At 36.8% G+C, this 24923-nt stretch overlaps 3 protein-coding genes and 1 pseudogene across 3 annotated transcripts; all 4 read left to right on the forward strand.

Annotated features, from left to right (window-relative positions):
* The first annotated feature begins 1676 nt into the window (after positions 1–1676).
* Positions 1677–5421, forward strand: LOC114722289 (probable disease resistance protein At5g66900). The gene is made up of 5 exons (XM_028908281.1): positions 1677–2298; positions 2738–3141; positions 3412–3773; positions 3965–4236; positions 4362–5421. Exons 1-5 carry the CDS (start codon positions 1764–1766, stop codon positions 5180–5182), a joined length of 2394 nt encoding a protein of 797 aa, XP_028764114.1. The 5' UTR covers positions 1677–1763; the 3' UTR covers positions 5183–5421.
* A 3651-nt stretch (positions 5422–9072) lies between these two features.
* On the forward strand, positions 9073–12335 carry LOC114722269 (probable disease resistance protein At5g66900; annotated as a pseudogene).
* A 2233-nt stretch (positions 12336–14568) lies between these two features.
* Positions 14569–18793, forward strand: LOC114722286 (probable disease resistance protein At5g66900). Its single transcript, XM_028908278.1, has 5 exons — positions 14569–15561; positions 16001–16404; positions 16663–17036; positions 17228–17499; positions 17647–18793. Exons 1-5 carry the CDS (start codon positions 14913–14915, stop codon positions 18465–18467), a joined length of 2520 nt encoding a protein of 839 aa, XP_028764111.1. The 5' UTR covers positions 14569–14912; the 3' UTR covers positions 18468–18793.
* Positions 18794–21031: 2238 nt separating this feature from the next.
* Positions 21032–24722, forward strand: LOC114722241 (probable disease resistance protein At5g66900). The gene is made up of 5 exons (XM_028908220.1): positions 21032–21931; positions 22014–22411; positions 22512–22873; positions 23121–23383; positions 23680–24722. The coding sequence occupies exons 1-5, from the start codon at positions 21304–21306 to the stop codon at positions 24522–24524; spliced, it is 2496 nt and encodes an 831-aa protein (XP_028764053.1). The 5' UTR covers positions 21032–21303; the 3' UTR covers positions 24525–24722.
* The last annotated feature ends 201 nt before the right edge of the window (positions 24723–24923 follow it).

Here is a 24923-nt window from a genome sequence, read left to right on the forward strand (position 1 = left end):
ACATCCTCCTAACACACAGACACAGTCAATGACCTTCCATGAATTTAATTTCTCTAACAAAAACAAGAGTGGGGAGTAGCCTGCCTGAAAGAGCTATTTGAGAGGTAAATGTGGAGACAGACTAATAGTTGTCACACACTCCTTCCACTAAGTTCTAGACAACTCAGTTGAGGATTTTCCATCAAATATTTATTTCTAGCAAATAAAATGTTCTTATAGCGCTAAAAATTCTGACACCCCCAAAAATCTGTTTTGACTTAAATTGGCAAGGTCTAACTGAAAAGTAAAAAACTTAAGTTGTCCCCTTCAAGGTCGAGCTAGCTATTTCCACATAGATCAAGCTTTTACGTATGCAAAGCTAGACTATGGGCATTGTTAGTAGTTCAGGAATAATGAAACTCTCATTGATCGAATTTCCAAAATAAATAAATATCTCCCGGTAAATTACTTTAGAAGGTCACCCCTCAAGCAATCATGGATCCACTTTAAGTGAAATAATAAGTAAATAAATAAGAAAATATCTCATTTTAAATGTTGAATTAAGATGTAAAATGCCATTTAGGAAGATCAATTTATGGACTACCATAATAAAATTCTTCATGGTCTAATAAATTCAAAAGCCCGTGTCCAGGCAAAAGTAGCTGTCGCCTCTGGGAGTATGGTGTGGTGATGATTTAGGCTCTGTTTGGGTGCTCCAAAACCTTGGTTTCAGAAGCACTTTTCCGCAAAACGAGGTAACCTCCTCCATATATTTACTTCGTAATCCGTAAGAGCACTTCTGAAACTATGGTTTTGTTTTTATCCAAACACTCCCTTAGTCAAGGCAAATGACATGAAGAGTATAAGAAAGTGGTGGGTGAAAGGAAATGATGTGAAGGGTGAAAGAAAGTGGAGTGGAGTAGGAAAATTTGGGCGAATTTCCATCACCTTTCAAAGCGATTGCTGGAGAATGATATTTTAATATTTGTAACGAAATCAATAAGTGGTTCAGACTAGCTAACGAAGAAATAGCAATGAAAATAAAGCCAATATTTCACCTTTATATAGAACAAGAGGAGCAAAAGTCTAAATTTCATAACTAGAAATAAAATAAAATAATTGTTATTTTAAATGGTTCTTTTTATTTTATCTTCTTTTATGTATACATACATATATATAATCGTTTGTATATCCTTATATATATATATATTTTTTTTTTGCCAACAACGTTTGTATATCCTTATATGCAAAGAAAAGACAATTAATTTAGGAAGTATATTAATACAGTCAAATATCTAAAAAAAATTAGAATTAATATTACATATAAGGAAGCGGGTATTAAAAGCGGATTCAAATTTATACAAGCATTCACTATTTATAACAAAGGATTGATAATTTCAATTGTTAACATAGATTTTTTTTTGACCGGCAGAACCGCAGAAGACGGATGATGGATCACTGAAACCCGACAACATCTAAAGTTAAAAGTATTGAGTGTTTTTTTTTTTTTTAAAGTGATGCTGGCTGGAGAAAATAATAAGGCGCTGCCTTGCGACCCATTTGTACTGTCGAATGATACAACGAGGAAAGTTCCTTGCATCTTCCAGGTGGCTTGGCCAAATTCGGAAGAACAAAAATACATTGAACTCCGGCTGAACTTTTGGGGCCCGTTCTTCTCTCAGAAACATCTACCCTTGCTCAGAGAGAAAGAGCTGTTGAAGAGGAAAGCCCACAACAGAGCGAAATTGTGATCAGAGACAATTCTAAGAAATTGGCTGAATGCGATGGCAGGCGGTGTGACCGGAGAAGCTGCTTTGGGAGCTCTACTTGAGGAAGGGCTGAGAAGTGGGTTGGATTTGGTGGACAAGGCTATCAACTCCCCAACCAAACGTGAGGATCTCCGAGACACCGTTCAGCGTTTGACTCCGCTGATCCGGCAGATGAAGGTATATGACGAGACATGGGATCGCCCTCTGGATCAAATCGAACGAGTGTTGAGGGAATTTCAAGAGTCAGATATGCAAGTTTACACGGCGAGAGACGTGAAGGAGATTTTGTCGACCTTGTCGACCCTGAAAGAAATTATGTTGACTCTTGTTAATAACTCTCTTTCTGGGCTAACAAGTAGCGGCACGGTCATCAAGGGCCTGTGCGGAACTCCTGAGAAGCCAAAGTATATCGTGGGATTGGAAGGGGCCTTGAAGAGGTCCAAGAATGAGCTGCTTAACGGTGATGAACCTGTTCTTGTATTGACTGGTTTGCCAGGATCGGGCAAGACAACCATGGCTAAAGAACTTTGCTGGGACCCCGATGTTAAAGGTAACCAGCCCCTGAAACATCTACTTCGACTTCTCTTCTTGTTTATGACTTCTATCTTTTATTAATGGGCTAATTCTCCACGAGATGACCCAAATTTTACAACGTCTGAATCCATTGCCTTTCAGTTTCAATATTTCCACTCTACTGAGCAGCTTGTAGTAGAGCTAATGCTTGCTGACACATTTAAAGAATTTCCCTCTATATAATCGTTTGGGAGTTCGTTAATATATGACTAGTAGCTTCCCTGGTTCTTTGACCTTATGCAGTGAAGGAATACGATGGGCGCCTCAGCCCTTGATGAGTAGAAATCAAGCCTTTTATTATCATTTACTCTTGTGTAAATGCAAATTAGTGAAATGACTACCTTATATATGAGCATTCTGCAATGTTAAAAAACATCACATGCTCATTGACTTGCATCTCCTTTTGATTTGAACAGACAAGTTCGGGGAAAACATCTTCTTTGTGATCTTTTCAAAAACGCCCAACTTGAAGAATATTGTGCACACAATATTTGGACACTGTGGGCTCCCAGCGCCTGAGTTTTCGAGCGATGAAGACGCAATTAATCGACTTGGTTTTTTGCTAACGCAATTCGGGGGAAGGCCGATATTGTTGGTCCTGGATGATGTTTGGCAGGGCTCAGAAACTATTGTTGAGAAATTTAAATTCCAGATTTCTAATTATAAAGTTTTGGTCACTTCAAGAGTTGCATTCCCTAGATTTGCCACTTCATGCCACTTGGAACCACTTGGTCATGATGATGCGATAAGGCTTTTTCATCACTTCTCTCTATTAGATGACAACTGCTCATTCAAACCCGATGAGAAACTTGTCCGCGAGGTGCTTTATCTTACCTTGTGAGGGAATTATTTATATTGTTTCGCATTTCTTGAAAATCATTGGCAGCAACAATCCTAGGACCTGACCAGCAGAATATTTTATTTTACTATCTATTTTTCGTGTTTGTTCTTTTACATTGGCGTATTAATATATTGTCAATGAATAAATACTGCATGCTTGATATAGCGCCGATACCCTAGAAAACTATGACTAGAATACGTGCAGCCAGGCTTCTTATTACTGATTTTCTTTGCTTGTGCTGGAACTCAGGTAGTAAGAGGTTGCAAGGGTTCACCATTGGCAATTGAAGTTATTGGCGGATTGCTCTGTAAGCAGCCCTTTGAGGTATGGCAACAGATGAAGGAGCTTTTGCTAAGCCAGTCTATATTTAATTCTAACACTGACTTGCTCCATCGCCTCCAAACGAGCTTAGAAGTAATGGGAGATAAGTTCCCCATCAAGAAGGAGTGCTTTATGGACCTAGGCTTATTTCCTGAAGACAAAATGATCCCTGTTGATGCCCTCATTGACATGTGGGTGGAACAGTATAACCTAGATGAGGGTGGCATAGAAGCAATGGCCACGATCCATGAATTAACCAACAGAAATCTGGCCAAGACTGTCATTAGAAGGTACAGAGCTTATTTTTTCTTGTTGACCATTTAATGCTTCATCGTAATAGTAGATAGCTGAAATATTTTATACGATGACTTTAGTCTTTCAAGGTAAAACAAAGTTGAAAATTAATTTACACTTGCCTCAATCATTTGTCATATTAGGCTCTGGTTTCTCCTTGGGTAATTAATGTCTGCTTAATTATCAGGAAAGTAGAAAGGGAAACAGACAAGTACTACAATAATCACTTTGTCATGCTGCATGATCTTCTCAGAGAACTAGCCATTCATCAAAGCAGCCTAGAACCCTTTGAAGAGAGGAAAAGGTTAATTATTGACTTGGGTGAAAACAATCATCCCAAATGGTGGCCAGAACAGAAGCAGCAAGGGGTCATTGCCCGCATCTCCTCATTATTATTCGGATGGAAGATGGAACAGAAGCAGCAGCAAGTTACTGCCCACTCATTATCTATATATGCAGGTCTGTCTCTCCCTATGTCATTGAGTGCACAAACAGAAAACGAAAATTTCTGATGAGACTTTGGTCCCGTGCCAATGCTTGCCATTCATCCTCTTCCATATCTGATGCTGCATATATTTTTGCAGATGACACGTCTACTGCAGAATGGTGCAACATAGAATCTGATGAAACCAAGGTTTTGATTTTAAATCTTCAAAGTAGCAATTACGCGATACCAAATTTCGTGAAGCAAATGAGAAAACTCAAGGTTCTGTTAGTCACGAATTATGGTTTCCATATTTCCAAATTAAACAAATTTGAGTTGCTTGGTTCTCTATCTGAACTGAAAAGAATTAGATTGGGGAAGATTGCAGTACCTTCCCTGTGCAAATTGATGAATCTGCAAAAATTATCGCTGCATATGTGTAGTACATTGCCAGCTTTTGAAAGTTGTCCCATGGACATTTCAGAGGCGCTGCCAAATCTAGTGGAGTTGAATATTGATTACTGTAAAGATCTGGTGAAATTGCCTGTTGATATTTGCAAAATTAACCCCTTGAAGAAGCTTAGTATCACTAATTGTCACAAGTTTTCTGAACTGCCAAAAGAAATAGGAAGCCTGGAGAATCTGGAAGTGCTGAGGCTCAGTTCCTGTTCTAATTTGGAAGAGATGCCAGCCTCCATCAAAAGGCTCCAGAAGCTAGGCCATCTTGACATCTCAGACTGCATAAGCCTTAAGCAACTACCAGAGGAGTTTGGGTACTTGGGCAATCTAGAAAAGCTCTACATGAGGGGTTGCTCAAGATGTGAATTGCCAGTCTCAGTCATGAATCTCCAGCGTTTAACGATTGTGATATGTGATGAAGACACGGCTGCATCCTGGGAACCATTCCGGCCTCATCTTCCCCATCTTACGATAGAGCAGCCTGAAGCAGATGTTAACTTAGATTGGCTTCAAGGAGATTAAAAATGCAGCTCTCTTTTGATGACATCGCAGTACACCAAACGAGATCACTTTGTCTAGCGGTAAGGTCATTCCGGCGATAAAAACGTGTGGTGGTTCAAGGAACAAAAGGGAAATTCTGTCTTGAAAGCGGGAGGAAAATTTATGTATCGGGATTTAAAGTTGAGATTTGCACAAAAATAAATGTTCAATATTTCTTTAACCGTTGAGGTGTATGTTTATAATACGCCAATTCGATCAAAGCGCAACAGTTCTGATCATGGACTCCTGGAGAGTTTGTGATGCGTCATTCAACCCAAAGTGGGGAATGAAATGAAAGTATGCGCGAAATGTATGAAAATTTTCTGACGTAACCGAGGCATCATGGATATTTAGAGAGATATAAAAAAAAACAAAAACAAAAACGAAATCTCTTTCGGTGGGGAAAAAACGATGTCTTCAGTCTTCGTAACTAGACCACCATAATATTTCGCCAAGTCTGTTTAGTAATGTAGTGACGCGTGTCTCTTTCCTCGCCCTCAAAGGTACCTTTTCCCACCCCGTTTTCCCGAAAAAGCCTCCCCATAAGGGACCCTGTGTTTGACTTTTTGCGAATTCTTTTTGCGTCTAGTAGCGTCGAAGCAAAATGGGGCCAGGGGAACTTGAGAATGCCCCAAGTGTTTTTAACCAAGGACAAACTTTTTTACATGTTTATTTATATATAGTAAAATTATTTTTAAAATTATAATTTAGTTTTTATCCAAACATTCTCTTAGATACATAATGCTACCTGGTTTTTTAAATTCATTTTGTTTTCAAATGCAAAATTTAAAATATTTTATTTTTTATATTTATTTATTTAAGTAGTTTTGGTAGTAATTACACATGCTAAACATTTATCAAAAGGTGGTTATAATTAATATATATGATTAGTAAGGGTATTTTAAAAAATATAGTACCTATTTATTACAAATAACTAATTTAAATTTTTTTTTTAATTTAATCAAATTAGTAAACTAATTCTTATATTAAGAATTAAAGGAAGTACTTCCAACTTTGGAATTACCTGTTTTGCCCGCAAATTATTAGCCGCATCAAAGAAAATTATTAAAACCCTTAAATTATACGGATTTTTCACCAGAAAATTTGTGCACCAGATTAAAAAATTGTGAGATAAAGCAATAATGGAACGCAGGTCAATTATATTAATATTTTTATTATAATAATCATTCCAAGAGCGTTTCTGAAGCCCCAAACTTTTTTTTCCGGGTATACTCTGTAGGCCCAAAGTGTTGGGTGAGGAAGGCGCCAGATGATTGATTGTTTGGGGCGGAAGAATCATCCATCCCGTTCTGTTTCTTCTTCTTTTTAAGCAGTTTAAACTGTACTCAGTATTTCAAAATATTTTTTTTAGCATATTTAGCATCCTAAATTATCTCCAGTGCATCCAGTATTTTAAGATATTTTTTTTCAAATACTTTCAGCACTTTAAAATATTTTTTAATATATCCAATATTCTAAGATATTTTTTATGTGCATCCAGCATTTTAATTTTTTTTTTGTGCGTCCAATAGCAAGGCGAAAAATTTTTTTGGGAGGTGTTAGATGCTCTTGAAAAATACTTCAAGATATTAGATACATCACAAAATATCTTATAATATTGGATGCACCTGAGAAAGTATTTCGAATGTTAGGTGCATCTTAACCCTTTAAATTATTATTATTAATCTATCATTTTGTTTATCAAACGAACAAAAAAAAATCTGTTAGGACTTCTTAACCATTTAGACATAGATTCTTGCCACGATAATTAACTACTGCCACATTTTTTTCCTTGATATAAAAACTAGTTTCACATTTAATTTCGTTTTAAATATAAGACCTCAATTTATCTTGTCTTTTATATTTATTTATTTTTTAAAATAGTCTTTATAGTAGTTGAACATATTAAAAATTTTGATAATTTTAACTAATACATATAATTAGTAAGAGTATTTTAGAGAAAATAATACTTATTTATTATAAATAATTAATTTAACTAATTTTTTAATTTATTTAAATTACTTAACTAATTTTTATATCCAGGTGTGAAAGCAACAATTGTTTCCAAGGATAACACCCGGTAAGTTTGGATGGCAGTCCTGCCTTTTCGCGGGTACTTTTTCCCGATTTCAAACATAAACACTAGAAAAAGCCTATATTAAACTATCATCCACTTGAGCAACCCTTTTTTCTACTCCTCCGGTTCTGAAGGACCGGAGGAATATTAATTAACCACCGTATGTATTAGTAATCTATTCTATTATTACGGTAAACTAGTAATTGTAATGTACTCCTTCTGATTTTAAATATAAGATCCATTTTATAGTAATACACTGTAAAATGGGTCGTGTGGAGGAGTAATTGTCTTCAGTTTCGTGATTAGATTAACATGATAATATACTCAAATGAAAAACGATCGTATGTGCAGCAGGAAGTCAAAGTCACTAGAGCCAGAACTGGGCGAAGCCATCCATGTATATGTGTACATTTGGAGGTGAGCAAAACCGAACCGAACTGAATTTAATTTCGGTTTTTCGGTTCGATTATTTCGGTTACATATTCGGTTTTTATTTTTGTAATAATTCGGTTTCGGTGTTCGGTTTGTAGAAAAAAAATTCAGTTATAACCGAAAAACCGAAATAAATATATTATATATTTATATTTAATAAATATTATTATAATAAATATATATGTGGGTTTATGTGAACTCTTTAAATATATTTATATTCAATAAATATGGTTATGATAAATATTATTGTAATAAATCACATTAAATGATGAAATATTTATTAATTAATAGTTGTAATTGTGTTTTATTATTATTATTAATTTAAAATCATTTTCATATTTATATATTTCGGTTAATCGGTTAACCGAACCGAAATATTTCGGTTAATTCATTTATCAGTTTGGGTTCGGTATTTAAAATTTGTTTTATTCGGTTAATTGATAACCGAACCGAAAAACCGAATACTCACCCCTATGTGCATGCGTCTGGCACGAACAACAGAAAAAGCTTGTTTGGCCGAAGTTTGATTCCTCATAGGATTGAAAAGAAAAGAAAACCTTTCAAAGATCTGATTTGCTCTTGTTATTAGCCATGGCAGCGGGTGCAAACCTAATTGGCGGAGATGATGTCGCAGCGATGTTTCAAAAGTTGTTGAAAAAGATAAAGGACTAGATCTAGAAGGCTCACCAGAGTAGATCCACACACCAAATATTGAGGTCAACTCTGAAGGATTCCACATCGTTGGTGGAAGAGATCAAAAAATTAAACGATCACTTAGATTCTCCAAGAGAAGAAATAGAAGAGCTTATCCATGAAAGGGAAGCAGGAGATGAGCTTGTCAAGAAGTCCCCGAAAATCTCTTTTTCGCTACCCAAAATGTCTTTTGTTTTGATACAGCATTATAATTCATTTGTGTTTCTACTAATAAGATTTGTAAAATGAAAGTTTTAATATGTTTAAGGTGAAATTTTTCACATTTTAAACACAAAATTTAATAAATTAAATTGTGGGGTACTACCTTCAGTTCCTTTTCCTAATGAGAGTCTCATATTTATAATTTTCATCTCAATTATTCTTATTAATTGCATAAATAAAAGTAATGATTTACGATTATATCTTAGGTTGATACATATTTTTAACAAACAACAGCAAGATAATAACTATCATCTTGAAAAGATAAAGTTGAAAGCATGAAGCAATACAATATATAATTAAACCAGGTCCCCCCTCCTTCTCTCTTATCATCCCAAACAAAGAATCATTTAAATTTCATTTCCTGCGCTGAACTGGATATGCTAATGGTGCCTTTTGCCCATCAATTATTTGTTATAAGCTTACGGCAAACCAACAGAGTAAAGAAAAAATGAAGAGGTCTGGCAAAGTGCCTTGCAAGATCATTTCCTGGTTAAATAAGCACCAGTCTGTATCCAAGTATGGGAATGTTTAATCAACAAATGAAAAAATAGAATATGGGATATATGAAATTTCTTCTGGATTAAATGAAGAAGCACGTTATTTTACCTATATTCAGCTGCTGCGAGGCTTCAAATATTCCTTGATTCATTAGATCTCTTTGGTTTTATTAGGTAAATTCAGGGACCATATCTTGTTAATGTGACCTTCTCGAAAACACCCAACTTCAAGGTCATTGTGGAGGCTCTATTTCAACGCTGTGGGAAGGTTCCTGAGTTTCATAGTGACGAAGAAGCAGGTAAAGAATTGGGACTTCTGTTGAGTAAAATATCGGGAAGTCCGATATTGCTGGTGCTGGATGACGTTTGGCCCGGCTCAGAATCACTTGTTCAGAACTTCAAGCTCCAGATTCCCGATTATAAGATTTTGATCACTTCAAGAGTCACATTTCCAACGGCTAACCCTCGTATCCACTTGGAACCACTTACTTATGAAGATGCATTAACACTTTTCCGTCACTTTGCTCTCGTAAAAGACAATTGCTCGTACATTCCCGACGATCTTGTCCAAGAGGTGCTTTTTCTTTCTCTTTGATACGTGGAAATTATCCCTTTTTCTCTTTCTGCGTTCGATACATAGTTTGTAATGAATTTTAGAAGTCGGCAAGCTAAAGAACATATTTTTGCCCCTGAAAAGCGATAATTTGACTAGAACGCTAGTAGCCCTGCTGACTAAGGTCACAACTCGCAGCCTAAGCCATTATTTTCACTGACTATTTGTTTGCACTGAGATGCAGGCTGTGAGAAGTTGCAAGGGCCTACCTATCGCCATTAAAGTAATCGCTAGATCACTGTGTCAGCAACCTCGTGAAAAGTGTCAAAAGATGGTAAAGGAATGGTCGCAAGGCCATTCTATTCTTGATTCCAATTCAAATCTGGTTCATTTCCTCCAAATAAGCTTGTGTGTTTTGGAAGATGAGCCCATCATCAAGGAGTGCTTCATGGACCCAGGGTTATTTCCCTGAAGACCAAAGAATTCCTGCGACGGCTCTCATTGATATGTGGGCGGAACGGTATAAACTAGATGATAACGGTAAAGAAGCCATGGCCATAGTCGATAAATTAGTCTCCTTGAATTTGGCAAATCTCCTTGTTACAAGGTACATTGACTTCTCTTCTTTTTTCCACGGTTACTTAATGCTTAATTGCTATATGTATTATCGAAGATAGCTGATGCAGCTTCGTATGATCGCGTGAGTACTGTTCTACTGAACATCAAATAAAGAACGTAAGTTGAAAACTTGCGTAATATCAGACGGAGGGCACATGGCTTTTTCTTGTCTGGAATTTTTTCTTAGCTGGGACGCTAAACTCTGCTCGTTTACCAGGAAAGTTGAAAGTGATACGGACAGTTACTACGGCAACCACTTCATCATGCAGCATTTCCTTCTAAGAGATCTTGCAATTCATCAAAGCAACCAAGAACCTGTTGAACGGAGAAGAAGATTGATGGTTGACATAAATGAAAATAATCGACAATGGTGTCTAGAGGAGCAGCAGCGAAGCATTATTGCCCGCATGTTGTCGATATTCCTGAAATGGTACGTTAAACAAAAGCAGCAACCTGCGTTGCGCGGATATTGTCTATATCAACTGGTTAGTTCTATCACTTTTTTGAAAACATATGTTTGCAAATGATTTTGGAGGGGGGGGGGGAAACCAATTAGGAAGTTGCCCAGCACTCTAAATTGACGCCAAAATCGGATTGTTTCAGCAGATGAAGCATTCACTTCAGATTGGAGCAACGCGCAGCTGACTGAAACTGAGGTTCTAATATACATATATTTTTTTTAATGCATTGAGGTTCTAATATTGAATGTTCGTACTAAGCGTTATTCCTCCCAAAAGTTCATTGAGAAAATGAGAAATCTAAAATAAAGGTTCTGATATGCACTAATTATGGTTTTCATGCTTCCGCATGGGAAAACTTTGAGCTACTCGATTCTTTACCTGCCCTGAAAAGAATTAGACTGGAGAAGGTTTCTCTTCCTTCCCTCGGCAAATTGGAGTACCTGCAAAAATTATCCCTTTACATGTGTGATACAAGTCAAGCTTTTGGAAGCTGTAAGATACCAATTTCAGATGCATTGCCGAATCTAGAAGAATTGAACATTGACTATTCCAATGATATGGCGGAATTGCCTTCTGATCTCTGTGATATTAGAACCCTCAGAAAGCTAAGTATTTCCAACTGCCACAAGTTTTCTAATTTGCCCCGAGAAATAGGCAGGCTGCAGAATTTGGAACTACTGAGGCTTAATTCCTGTACTGATTTAGGAGGTATACCAGAATCAATTGGTTGGCTTTCAAGGTTACGTTTTCTTGACATATCAAACTGCATAAGCCTAAGAAATTTACCTGAGAGCATTGTTAAGTTACAAAACATAGAGAAGTTGTACATGACAAGTTGCTCAAGGTGTGAACTGCCAGATTCGGTCAAGAATCTTGAGCATTTAAAAAGTGTAACATGTGATGAGGAGACGGCTGCTTCCTGGGAGGTTTTCAAACTAATGCTTACCGATCTAAGGATTGAGGTGGTACATGTAGATGTCAACTTAAATTGGCTTATTGGGACGGGCTTATAAGCAAGGTCGCCAAGAAGCTGGATCTGGGGATGCGGTGGCGTATGGAGGAGCAGGGGGATGGAGACCGAATGTGAAGATACGAGACGGTCTAGAGATTTAACATCTTCATCTTTGGATCAATTCAATGGTTGGCATTCCAACCGCAACACCTTGTAGTTTTTCTTCCGATGCAGACATACCGAATTCTTTCTCCCTCTGTTAGTTTTCTGCAAATTTGAGAGGAGAGAGACTCTTTCTTTTAAGGGAGGAGGAACTGGAAAGGTTCTGCTTTCACAACAACGCATGAATATTCAGAACAAGAAGCCATGTTCAATGCATGTCAGACACTCGAAAGTCAAATATATGTAGGCACCAGGAATTCAAATTAATCATGTCCTGTGCATATTGATGTACTTTATGGATCCTAAGACAGCTTTCGTGATTGTAATTTAGAATTTGAAATGCTGCTGGCTTCATGCTTGTGTGTGTAATTTGATTTCTCATTTCTTCACTCATATACAGGATGGGTATGGAGTCATAAAAAGGATTTTCTTTTTTTTGGGTGCAATAAAAAGGAATTGAGAGAAAAACATTCGTCCCCTGAAAATTCCGTGCCTTATAGAAATCATTAAGGGCATTAATCTTAATCACACCTCCTGCTTCCTATATTTCGTTGTTTAAAGTCATTATATTGTATTGATTTTAAAAAAAATCATTACTCCTATATTCATATTTTATTTAATATTTTTATTTATTTGATTATCTCGCTAACACACAACATTTTTGCGTATAAAGAATTCGAAGAGGATCCGAAGCTATTTGCGACAATCAACCTTGAATTGCAAAATTAAACAGACAATTTCGATCAACGCCAAGCGCGAGCAGGTAACATTTGGGAATCGTGACACAAACACAAATCCATACTTTCATATCTATATGCGATTTTGAAAAACTGAAGAGGAAGAAACTTGAGTCCCCTCCTCTCCCTCAGAAACCAAATTAACCACAAACGTTCTATGGAGATGGAATATGAATATGGCTTCTTCTTCTTCTTCTCCTTAAAAAAAACTGTTGACAAAGATAAAGAAAGATGGCGAAGATTTGATTACCGAACAAATGAAGCGATAGATCCTTAACAGGGTTAACAATAAAATTCCAAACTATGTTAATCTCCCTTCTCCCATGTAGCGACATCCTCCTAACAGACAGACACAATCGATGACCTTCCATGAATTTAATTTCTCTGAGAAAAACAATTAAGAGTAGGGAGTGGCCTGCCTGAAAAAGCGATTTGAGAGTTTGGGTAAAAGTGGACACAGGCTAATAGTTGCCAAACACTCCTTCCACTGAGTTTTAAACAACATACTAAGATGAGGATTTTCCACCAAATATTTATTTCTTAAAAGGTGAAAACTTTACTTAAGTTGTCCCCTTCAAGGTCGAGCTAGCTATTTCCACATAGATCGAGCTTTTATGTATGCAAAGCTAGACTATGGGCATTGTTAATAGTTCAGGAATAATAAAACTTTCATTGATCGAATTTTCAAAATAAATAAATATCTCCCGGTAAATTACTTTAGAAGGTCACCCCTCAAGCAATCATGGATACACTTCAAGTGAAATAATAAAAAAACAAGGAAATATCTCATTTTAAATGCCAAACAACCCTCCCCTTGAGACGAGGAGCAATTGCTGTTGAATGATATTTGAACATCTGAAACGAAATCAACAAGTGCTTTAAACTAGCCAACAAAGAAGTAGTAACAAACATAAAGCCAATATTTCACCTTTATATAGAACAAAAGCAGCAAAAGTCTAAATTTCATAACTAGAAATAAAATCAGATCATTGTTACTTTAAAAGGCTCTTTTTTATTTTATCTTCTCTTACGTATACATAAATATATATAATCACTTATATATCCTTACATGCAAAGAAAAGACAATTAATTTAGAAAGTATATTAATGCAATCAAATATTAAAAAAAATTAGAATTAATATTACATATAAGGAAACGAGTATTAAAGGCGGATTCAAATTTATACAAGCATTTACTATTTATAACAAAGGACAAAGGATTGATAATTTCAATTGTTAACATTTGGTGACGGCCAGCCGCACATCAAGAAAAAGACATGGAAACGTAATATTCTATGGCTATTACTTTTATGTGAGCAGCAGATCATAGAAGACAGATGATAGATCACTGAAACCCGACAATATCTCAAGTATTTAGTTAATTTAAATAATGTACGGTCAAATCCTATAAATTGTATATTTGTTTTTTTTAAGTGATGCTGACCGGCTAGCCCTTTTTTGGTCTTTAATTATCAAAATGTTCTACTTATAAATGAATAGCATAAAGTTATTGTTATTTATTATACTGAAACTTATTATTACATATTCCTTAGTTGTTATCAGATTTTTAAGTAATTAAATTCTTTCATTAGATTTTTATAGTAATTTCACTGTGTAAAATATATTTATTATATATACTATTTTTTGCCAACTATTACCTATACTGTTATATTTATAATATTATTATAAATAGATAAATTGGTTTTACATTTTTACATTAAATAAAATAAATAAGTATCTCTTTTTTGGTACAAGTATCTCTTTAATTAAGTACCTCTTTTTAAATAAGTATCTCTTAAATATACTTTAAGATGACAAATAATAATATAAATCAAAATTGTAAAATGCCGGTTGCATGCGCGTGTAGAAAAGTCAAACAGTGAGTGGTTAATAAAAGTTATGAAACGCTTCCTTTCGTTAAACTTCTCTTGTTTCCGGCCTTTTCACTTGAATTCCACACCATTCACCAGAGGGTAGTGAGGTGTAGCAGATCAATTCTCTTCTCTCTGCTAAGCTTGAAATCGAGGGAGTCAAATTCTCTGGGCATGGAACTATCCGCGCAACAACAGTACCTTGCGAGCCATTTGTACTGTTAAATAATAAAACGAGGAAAGTTCCTTGCATCTTCCAGGTGGCTTGGCCAAATTCGGTAGAACATAAATAAATTGATCTTCGGCTGAAGTTTAGGAGCCCGTTCTTCTCTCAGAAACATCTGCCCTTGCTCAGAGAGAAAGAGCTGTTGAAGAAGGAAAGCCCACAACAGAGCGAAATTCGGATCAGAGGGAATTCTAAGAAATTTGCTGAGTGCGATGGCAGGTGGGGTGATGGGAGAAGCTGCTTTGGGAGCTCTACTTGAGAAAGGGCTGAGAACCGGGTTGGATTTGGTGGACAAGGCTATCAGCTTCCCATCCAAACGTGAGGACCTCCGAGACACCGTTCAGCGTTTGACTCCGCTGATCCGGCAGATGAAGGCATATGACGAGACATCGGATCGCTCTCTGGATCAAATCGAACGAGTGTTGAGGGAATTTCAAGAGTCAGATAAGCTTGTTCACAAGTACTCCAAAATCCGTTGGTGGAAATCTCTGTCTCTTCCTTTTTACCATGATAGGCTTGAGGAAGAGAACAAAAAGCTTGAGAGGTCCATCACTGTTGATATGCAAGTTTACACGGCGAGAGACGTGAAGGAGATTTTGTCGACCTTGTCGACCTTGAAAGAAATCATGTTGACTCTTGTTAATAACTCTCGTTCTGGGCTAACAAGCAGCGGCACAGTCATTAAGGGCCTGTGCGGGGCTCCTGAGAAGCCAAAGTATACCGTGGGATTGGAAGGGGCCTTGACGAGGTCCAAGAATGAGCTGCTGAACGGTGATGAACCTGTTCTTGTATTGACTGGTTTGCCAGGATCGGGCAAGACAACCATGGCCAAAGAACTTTGCTGGGACCCCGACGTTAAAGGTAACCAGCACCTGAAACATCTACTTCGACTTCTCTTCTTGTTTATGACTTCTATCTTTTATTAATGGGCTAATTCACCACGAGATGACCCAAATTTTACAACGTCTGAATCCATTGCCCTTCAGTTTCAATATTTCCGCTGTACTGAGCGGCTCGTAGTAGAGCTAATGCTTGCTGACACATTTAAAGAATTTCCCTCTATATAATCGTTTGGGAGTTCGTTAACATATGACCAGTAGCTTCCCTGGTTCTTGGACCTTATGCAGTGAAGGAATACGATGGGCGCCTCAGCCTTTGATGAGTAGAAGTCAAACCTTTTATTATCATTTACTCTTGTGTAAATGCAAATTAGTGAAATGACTAACTTATATATGAGCATTCTGCAATGTTAAAAAACATCACATGCTTATTGACTTGCATCTCCTTTTGATTTGAACAGACAAGTTCGGGGAAAACATCTTCTTTGTGATCTTTTCAAAAACGCCCAACTTGAAGAATATTGTGCACACAATATTTGGACACTGTGGGCTCTCAGCGCCTGAGTTTTCGAGCGATGAGGACGCAATTAATCGACTTGGTGTTTTGCTAAGGCAATTCGGGGGAAGGCCGATATTGTTGGTCCTGGATGATGTTTGGCAGGGCTCAGAAACTATTGTTGAGAAATTTAAATTCGACATTTCTAGTTATAAAGTTTTGGTCACTTCAAGAGTTGCATTCCCTAGATTTGCCACTTCATGCCACTTGGAACCACTTGGTCATGATGATGCGATAAGGCTTTTTCATCACTTTTCTCTATTAGATGACAGCTGCTCATACAAACCCGATAAGAAACTTGTCCGCGAGGTGCTTTCTCTTACCTTATGAGGGAATTATTTATATTGTTTGGGTCACATTTCTTGAAAATCATTGCCAGCAACAAGCAGAATATTTTATTTTACTATCTATTTTTCATGTTTGTTCTTTTACATTGGCGTATTAATATATTGTCAATGAATAAATACTGCATGCTTGATATAGCGCCGATACCCTAGAAAACTATGACTAGAATACGTGCAGCCAGGCTTCTTATGACTGATTTTCTTTGCTTGTGCTGGAACTCAGGTAGTAAGAGGTTGCAAGGGTTCACCATTGGCAATTGAAGTTATTGGCGGATTGCTCTGTAAGCAGCCCTTTGAGGTGTGGCAACAAATGAAGGAGCTTTTGCTAAGCCAGTCTATATTTAATTCTAATACTGACTTGCTCCATCGCCTCCAAACTAGCTTGGAAGTAATGGGAGATAAGTTCCCCATCAAGAAGGAGTGCTTTATGGAGTGCTTTATGGACCTAGGCTTATTTCCTGAAGACAAAATGATCCCTGTTGATGCCCTCATTGACATGTGGGCGGAAAAGTATAACCTAGATGAGGGTGGCATAGAAGCAATGGCCACGATCCATGAATTAACCAACAGTAATCTGGCCAAGACTGTCATTAGAAGGTACACAGCTTATTTTTTCTTGGTGACCATTTAATGCTTCATCGTAATAGTAGATAGCTGAAATATTTTATACGATGACTTTAGTCTTTCAAGGTAAAACAAAGTTGAAAATTAACTTACACTTGCCTCAATCATTTGTCATATTAGGCTCTGGTTTCCCCTTGGGTAATTAATGTCTGCTTAATTATCAGGAAAGTAGCAAGGGACACAGACAAGTACTACAATAATCACTTTGTCATGCTGCATGATCTTCTCAGAGAGCTAGCCATTCATCAAAGCAGCCTAGAACCCTTTGAAGAGAGGAAAAGGTTAATTATTGACTTGGGTGAAAACAATCATCCCAAATGGTGGCCAGAACAGAAGCAGCAAGGGTTCATTGCCCGCATCTCCTCATTATTATTCGGATGGTGGATGGAACAGAAGCAGCAGCAAGTTACTGCCCACTCATTATCTATATATGCAGGTCTGTCTCTCCCTCCCTCCCTCTGCGTGTATGGAAATAATATTGAGTGCACATTCAGGAAACGAAAATTTCTTATGAGATTTTGGTCCCCTGCCAATGCTTGCCATTCATCCTCTTCCATACCTGATGCTGCATATGCTTTTGCAGATGACACGTCTACTGCAGAATGGTGCAACATAGAATCTGATGAAACCAAGGTTTTGATTTTAAATCTTCAAAGTGGCAATTACGCGATACCAAATTTCGTGAAGCAATTGAGAAAACTCAAGGTTCTGGTAGTCACGAATTATGGTTTCCATATTTCCAAATTAAACAAATTTGAGTTGCTTGGTTCTCTATCTGACCTGAAAAGAATTAGATTGGAGAAGATTACAGTACCTTCCCTGTGCAAATTGATGAATCTGCAAAAATTATCGCTTCATATGTGTACTACATGGCCAGCTTTTGAAAGTTGTTCCATGGACATTTCAGAGGCGCTGCCAAATCTAGTGGAGTTGAATATTGATTACTGTAAAGATCTGGTGAAATTGCCTGTTGATATTTGCAAAATTAACCCCTTGAAGAAACTTAGTATCACTAATTGTCACAAGTTTTCTGAACTGCCAAAAGAAATAGGAAGCCTGGAGAATCTGGAAGTGCTAAGGCCCAGTTCCTGTTCTAATTTGGAAGAGATGCCAGCCTCCATCAAAAGGCTCCAGAAGCTAAGCCATCTTGACATCTCAGACTGCATAAGCCTTAAGCAACTACCTGAGGAGTTTGGGTACTTAGGCAATCTAGAAAAGCTCTACATGAGGGGTTGCTCAAGATGTGAATTGCCAGTCTCAGTCATGAATCTCCAGCGTTTAACGCTTGTGATATGTGATGAAGACACAGCTGCATCCTGGGAACCTTTCAAGCCTCATCTTCCCCATCTTACTATAGAGCAGCCCAAAGCAGATATTAACTTGGATTGGCTTCAAGGAGCTTAAAAATGCAGCTCTCTTTTGATGACATCGCAGTACACCAGACGACATCACTTTGTCTAGTGGTCAGGTCATTCCTGCGATAAACGTGTGGTGGTTCAAGGAACAAAAGGGAAATTCCATCTTGAAAGCGGGAGGAAAATTCATGTATCAGGATTTAAATCTGAGATTTGTACAAAAATAAATGTTCAATATTTCTTTAACCGTTGAGATGTATTTGTATAATACGCCAATTCGATCATAGCGCAACAGTTCTGATCATGGACTCCTAGAGAGTTTGTGGTACATCATGCTTACTCCGAACTTTAATATGATATCTTATTTGATTTTTATTTTGATCTTAAATATAAGATTTCAGTATATTTTGTTCTTTATATTTATATATTTTTTAAGGTAATCTTTCTAATAATAATAATTCTAACCAATACACTTGATTAGTAAGGATATTTTAAAAAAATAATCTATTTATCAAGAATAACTAATTTAATTTATTTTTTTAATCTCTGTAAATTAATCAATTAATTTTGCAGAACAAGTGGGGAATGAAATGAGAGTATGCGGGAAATGTATGAAAATTTTCTGACGCAGCCGAGATGTCTTCGTAAATATATATAATGGGAAAAACCGGGATGTCTTCGTAAATAGACCGTCATCATAATATTTCGCCCAGTCTGTCTAGTAATATAATGACGCGTGTCCCTTTCCTTACCCTCAAAGTTACCTTTGCCCACCCTGTTTTCCCAAAAAAACCTCCCCATAAGGGGACCCTTTGTTTGACTTTTTGATTTTTGAGGCGGCTCCGACTTCTTTTTGCGTCTAATAGTATCGAAACAAAATGGGGCTGGGGGTGTTTGAGAATGCCAAAATGTTCTTAACTGAGACAATCTTTTCACATGTTTACTTGTATATGATAAAATTATTTTTAAAATTATAATTTAGTTTTATCTAAACATTCTCTTAGATAAATAAAGCTACCTGGTCTTTTAAATTCAATTTGTTTTTAAATATAAAATTTTAATATCTTTTATTTTTTATATTTATTTATTTTTTAAGTAGTTTTTGTAGATATTACATATGTTAAACATTTATTAAATGATAGTTCTAATTAATATATATTATTAGTAAAAGTATTTTAAAAAAATAGTACTAATTTATTATAAATAACTAATTTAATAAATTTTTTTAATCTAATTAAATTTAGTAAACTAATTCTTATATCAAGAATTAGACGAAGTACTTCTAACTTTGGAATCACATGTTTTGCCCACAAATTATTAGCCGCATCAAAGAAAATTATTAAAATGCTTAAATTATACGTATTTTTCATCAGAAAACAATTAATCAACGAGAAAATTTGTGCACTAGCTAGATTAAAAAAAATTGTGAGATAAAGCAATAATGGAACGCAGGCCAATTATGTTAATCTTTTTATTATAGTAATCATTCCAATTGCGTTCCTGAAGCCCCAAACTTTTGGTCTTGGGCATACACTGGAGCCCCCAAGCGTCAAGTGAGGAAGGCATCAGATGATTGATTGTTTGGGGCGGAAGAATCATTCATCCCGCTGCTTTGTTTCTTTTTTTTTTAATTAGATTAATCTGTATTTAGTATTTTAAAATATTTTCTTGAGTACATTTAGCATCCTAAATTATTCTATGATGCATTTAGTATTTTAAAGTATTGTTTTAAATATTTTCAGTACCTTAAAGTATTTTTTAGTGTATCTAATATTTTAAAATATTTTTTATACACTTTAGTTTTTTTTGTGCGTCCATAGCAAGGCAAAAAAAATATTTCGGACAGTGTTAGATATTTTTAAAAAATATTTTAAAATATTAGATATATCATAAAATATTTTGAGGCATTGAATGCAACTTAACTTTTTAAATTATTATTATTAATCTGTCATTTTGTTTATCCAACGAACAAAAGAAATCGGTTATGACTTCTTCACCGTTTATGCATAGATTCTTGGGACAATAATTAACTACTACTATATTTTGATTCTTAATATAAAAACTAGTTTGATATTTAATTTAGTTTTAAAAATAAGACTCTTACTTATTTTGTTTTTTATGTGTATTTATTTTTATCAAGGTAATCTCTATAGTAGTTGAATATGTTAAAAATTTTAATAGTTTTAACTAATACATATAATTAGTAAGAATTTTGTGAAAAAAATAATACTTATTTATTATAAATAATTAATTTAACTAATTTTTTTAACTTATTTAAATTAGTGAATCAATTTTTATAAAGCAGTGAAAGCAATAATTGTTTCCAACGATAACACGCCGGTAAGTATTGGAATGCAGTCCGGCCTTTTGGCGGGTATTTTTCCCCCATTTCAAACTCAGACACTAGAGAAGCGTATATTAAGCGATCATCCACTTGAGCAACCCTTTTTTCTATTAACTAACCACTGTATGTATTAGTAATCTATTCTATTATTGTAGTAACCTAGTAATTGTAATGTAATTGTTTTCAGTTTCGTGATTAGATTAACATGAGAATATACTCAAATGAAAAACGATCGCATATGCAGCGGGAAGTCAAAGTCACTGGAGCCAGAACTGGGCGAAGCCATCCACGGCAGCAGAGGAAGTACCCAGGAGGCAAACCCAAGGAAGTTTCAATGTTCACACTCTGAACTTGAAGCGAAATTCGAAAGGAAGCTTCGATGGCGTTATAAAAGACTCCGATCACTAATCACTCACTAAGAAAAGAGAAAGCGAAATAGCTAAACCAGATATTCCCTTTGCCGCCGCCGCGGCGCACCACCTGCTCTGCTCTTCAAATTGAAACCTGTGATTCTGGGGAGTGGACTGTGAACTTCGGAGTTATGGCAGTTGGGGTGGGAGAATCGGCCCTTGGAGCTGTATTTCAGGAGGCGCTTAGAGGGATTTACAACATTATCAATATGGGTCGAAAGTACCCCAGCACCCTCCAAACCAACATATCAACGTTGGAGGCTTTGCGTCCTCGGGTAAATGACATAGTACGATACAACCAAGAATTGGATCGCCCAAGAGCAGAGGTGGAGACGCTGGCTAGAGAAATGCGAGCTGCGGAGGAGCTTGTTCGCAGGTACTCCAATAAATCTCTTTGGAACTTTCTGTGTTTTCCTTATTACCAGAAGAAGCTTCAAGCAGGGGATGAATCATTGAGGAGGACATTAAGCGTTGACGTGCAAGCTCAGATGGCAAGGGATTTGAAGGAGATCTTAAAGAAGATAACAGACCTTGTTATGAGCGCCTCTGAGCAATTTGGGCCCGCAAACTCTGGTTTGGGTACAGCTCTGTATGGTACTCCTGAAAACCCAGATTTCACTGTCGGATTGGACAAGCTTTTGAACCAATTGAAGTTCGACCTGCTCAAGGGTAGTGAGCTCTTCTTAAACTTGACTGGCTTTGGAGGATCTGGAAAAACCACTCTGGCTAAAAAGCTCTGTTGGGATCCTGAGGTTTTAGGTACGTAAGCTTCCTTATTTCCTCTCATCACTTTTAAATATTATTGGATTTACAAATCCCCTTACGTTGGTATTCTGATTAGGTAAATTCAAGAAAAATATCTTCTTTGCAACCTTCTCAAAAACGCCCAACTTGAAGATCATTGTAGAGAAACTATTTGAACACTTTGGGCAACCCAAGCCTGAATTTCAAAGCAATGAAGATCCAGGTTACAAATTGAGAAATCTGCTTAAACAAGTTGGTGGGAGTCCAATAATATTGGTCCTGGATGACGTCTGGCCTGGATCAGAATGCCTTGTCGAGAAGTTTAAGGTTCCACTTTCAGACTTCAAAATTTTGGTGACTTCAAGAGTCGAACTTGATTGGGAGGGCTGCATTTCACACCGCTTGGGAAAACTTTCTCACGAGGATTCGATGACCCTTTTCCGTCACTATGCTAAGCTGAACGACGCATGCCCTCGGAATGATCTTGCTGACCAGGTTCTTCCTCTTTTTCGTCTCTAAAATCATAACCAGAAAAAACCAGTCTATTCGATTCAGAGTCGCTGATCTTGTATTATCTGCTTTCACTGAGATGCAGGCAGTCAGATGTTGTGGGGGTCTGCCGTTGTCCCTTCAAATTATTGGAAGCAAACTTCGTGGGAAGCCAATTGAGTTCTGGCAAATCATGGTAAAGAAATTGTCGCAACGTGGCGGTTCTCTTCTTGATTCAGATGATGAGGTGCTTGCTTTCCTCCAGAAATGCTTGGATGTTTTGGAGGATAAGTCCATTGTCAAGGAATGCTTCATGGACTTAGGCCTGTTTCCTGAAGATCAGATGATCCCCGTTTCTGCCCTCTTTGATATATGGACAGAACTGCATAGCCTAGATGAAGAGTTCTATGCAATGCCATATATCTACGATTTAACTTCCAGGAATCTTTCCAATGTCGTAGTTACCAGGTACCATGGCTTTTTCTTATCCCTTGAATACGCCATCCATATATGTTCATAGCCAGCCAATATATCTTCTACTTGAATTTTAAACTTGCTTGTGTTTAAGCGTTGATAGGTTTGGACAACTTACACAAGTTCTTGCATTTAATCTCTCTTTTATTTATTTATTTATTTATTTATTTATTTTTAATTAGGGCGGTAGTGATTTGGTTCTCTTCTGGTAAATCAAATTAATACATGATGCTTTGACCAGGAAAGTGGCGAATGAAGCAGACAACTACTACAATAACCACTTCCTGATGCAGCATGATCTTCTCAGAGATCTAGCTGTTCATCTGAGCAGCGAGAAGCCATTGGAACAGAGGGAAAACCTGATTATTGACTTGAATAAAAATAATAATCCTGAATTGTGGTCAGAACCAAAGAAGGGAGGCGTCATTCCTGGCATATCTCAACAATTGTCTATTATGCTGAAGCAAAAACAAGTCGCTGCCCGCTCAGTCTCTATATCATCCGGTTTGATCTCCCTCTATACAAGCAGAGTCACTTGTTTTTTATGAGAAATTCTTAGATACACTTCACGTGACGCAAATAGTCATTTAAAACTCACTAAAGTGGGTGTTGCAAGTGTTGAGGTCCACTAACAGTCTAGCACCCACTTTGATGGGTTATTATTGGCACCTCGAGCCATGTGACTGTCTAAGAAGTGTACCTGAGGAAAAATAACAGTACTTGAGATTTTTATTCTTTATATAACAAAAATGCTTTAGATGAAAGTTCCATTTCATTAATGGCCTTGCCGTCTTGCGCAGGTGAAGCCTTCACTTCAAAATGGTGGAGCATGAAACCATATAGAGCGGAGGTTCTAGTGCTAAATATTGGGGGTAACGATTACACCTTACCAGGTTTTATCAAGTATATGAGGAAACTCAAAGTTCTAATTCTCATAAACTATAGCTTCCATCCTTCTCAACTACAAAGTTTTGAGCTACTTGGTTCTCTATCCAACCTAAAGAGAATACGCCTGCAGAGAGTTTCCGTCCCTTCCCTTTGCAAATTTAAGAACCTTAGAAAATTATCCCTTTACATGTGTAGTACGAGTCAGGCTTTTAGAAGCGATGCCAGTGTTAGGGATGCACTGCCAAATCTAGTGGATATGAGCATTGACTATTGCAAAGATTTCAAGGCACTGCCTGTTGGATTCTGTGACATTATTTCCTTAGAAAAGCTAAGCATCACCAACTGTCATAGTTTCTGCGGGCTGCCCCATGATATAGGAAAGCTAGGGAAATTGCAAGTGCTGAGGCTTAATAACTGTACTGATTTGGTAGACATTCCCGATTCAATCAAAATGCTTCAAAAGCTTAGCCTTCTTGATATGTCGTACTGCATAAACCTGCGAAGATTACCGGCGGACATTGGTGATTTGAGTAATCTATCAAAGCTCTACATGATGGGTTGTTCAAGGTTGTCTGAGTTGCCGGCCTCTGTCACCAAACTTGAGAAGCTGGAGAAGGTTATATGCGATGAAGAAATAGCCATCTCATGGGGAGAACATTTCGATCCCTCAGCTCGCGCACCGAGCATAGAGACGACCAGAAATGATAGTCATTTTAACTTAAATTGGCTTTTTGGTCAATTAAGAAACTTGAATTAGCTTTCATGGAGCTCCCTCCCTCCTGCCGATCCTTTAAACGGCTTTAGTACTCCACTCATGATGAATCGATACTCTTCCCGCAGCATCCCTCCCGTTTCGCTTTTATTTTCTGATTACTCATTGTCTTGTACAAAGCCGGATTTATTGTTTGTTCATAAAACATCAGATAATAAAATTATGTGACCAATTGGCATGATATTTTTTGAGAGATTCTTGCGTTCTCTAATAATTTGACTGGCAATATTAAGACTAGGCATATATCAAAAGAAGAGGTCACAAAATAATAGTAGCTTATGAAAATATGACATGACTAAAATTACATTCGTTCTACAACCTACAGCAGAATTCCTTACAAAAGTCCATTTATATTTTAGAGTTAAACGAATTCTTTCAAAATCC

Source organism: Neltuma alba, unplaced genomic scaffold (genome assembly GCF_004799145.2).
Source record: "Neltuma alba isolate B1F8T4 unplaced genomic scaffold, ASM479914v2 tig00012088_pilon, whole genome shotgun sequence".
Classification (NCBI taxonomy): Eukaryota; Viridiplantae; Streptophyta; class Magnoliopsida; order Fabales; family Fabaceae; genus Neltuma; species Neltuma alba.

Excerpts from the sequence above, each read along its gene's own strand:
- LOC114722241 (XM_028908220.1), top strand. The coding sequence starts at position 21,304 with ATGGCAGTTGGGGTGGGAGAATCGGCCCTTGGAGCTGTATTTCAGGAG. Across the intron at positions 21,932-22,013 it reads TTGGGATCCTGAGGTTTTAG|GTAAATTCAAGAAAAATATC; the intron begins GTACGTAAGCTT and ends TATTCTGATTAG. Across the intron at positions 23,384-23,679 it reads CTCAGTCTCTATATCATCCG|GTGAAGCCTTCACTTCAAAA; the intron begins GTTTGATCTCCC and ends CGTCTTGCGCAG.
- LOC114722289 (XM_028908281.1), top strand. The coding sequence starts at position 1,764 with ATGGCAGGCGGTGTGACCGGAGAAGCTGCTTTGGGAGCTCTACTTGAG. Across the intron at positions 3,142-3,411 it reads ATGAGAAACTTGTCCGCGAG|GTAGTAAGAGGTTGCAAGGG; the intron begins GTGCTTTATCTT and ends GCTGGAACTCAG. Across the intron at positions 4,237-4,361 it reads CTCATTATCTATATATGCAG|ATGACACGTCTACTGCAGAA; the intron begins GTCTGTCTCTCC and ends ATATTTTTGCAG.
- LOC114722286 (XM_028908278.1), top strand. The coding sequence starts at position 14,913 with ATGGCAGGTGGGGTGATGGGAGAAGCTGCTTTGGGAGCTCTACTTGAG. Across the intron at positions 15,562-16,000 it reads CTGGGACCCCGACGTTAAAG|ACAAGTTCGGGGAAAACATC; the intron begins GTAACCAGCACC and ends TGATTTGAACAG. Across the intron at positions 17,500-17,646 it reads CTCATTATCTATATATGCAG|ATGACACGTCTACTGCAGAA; the intron begins GTCTGTCTCTCC and ends ATGCTTTTGCAG.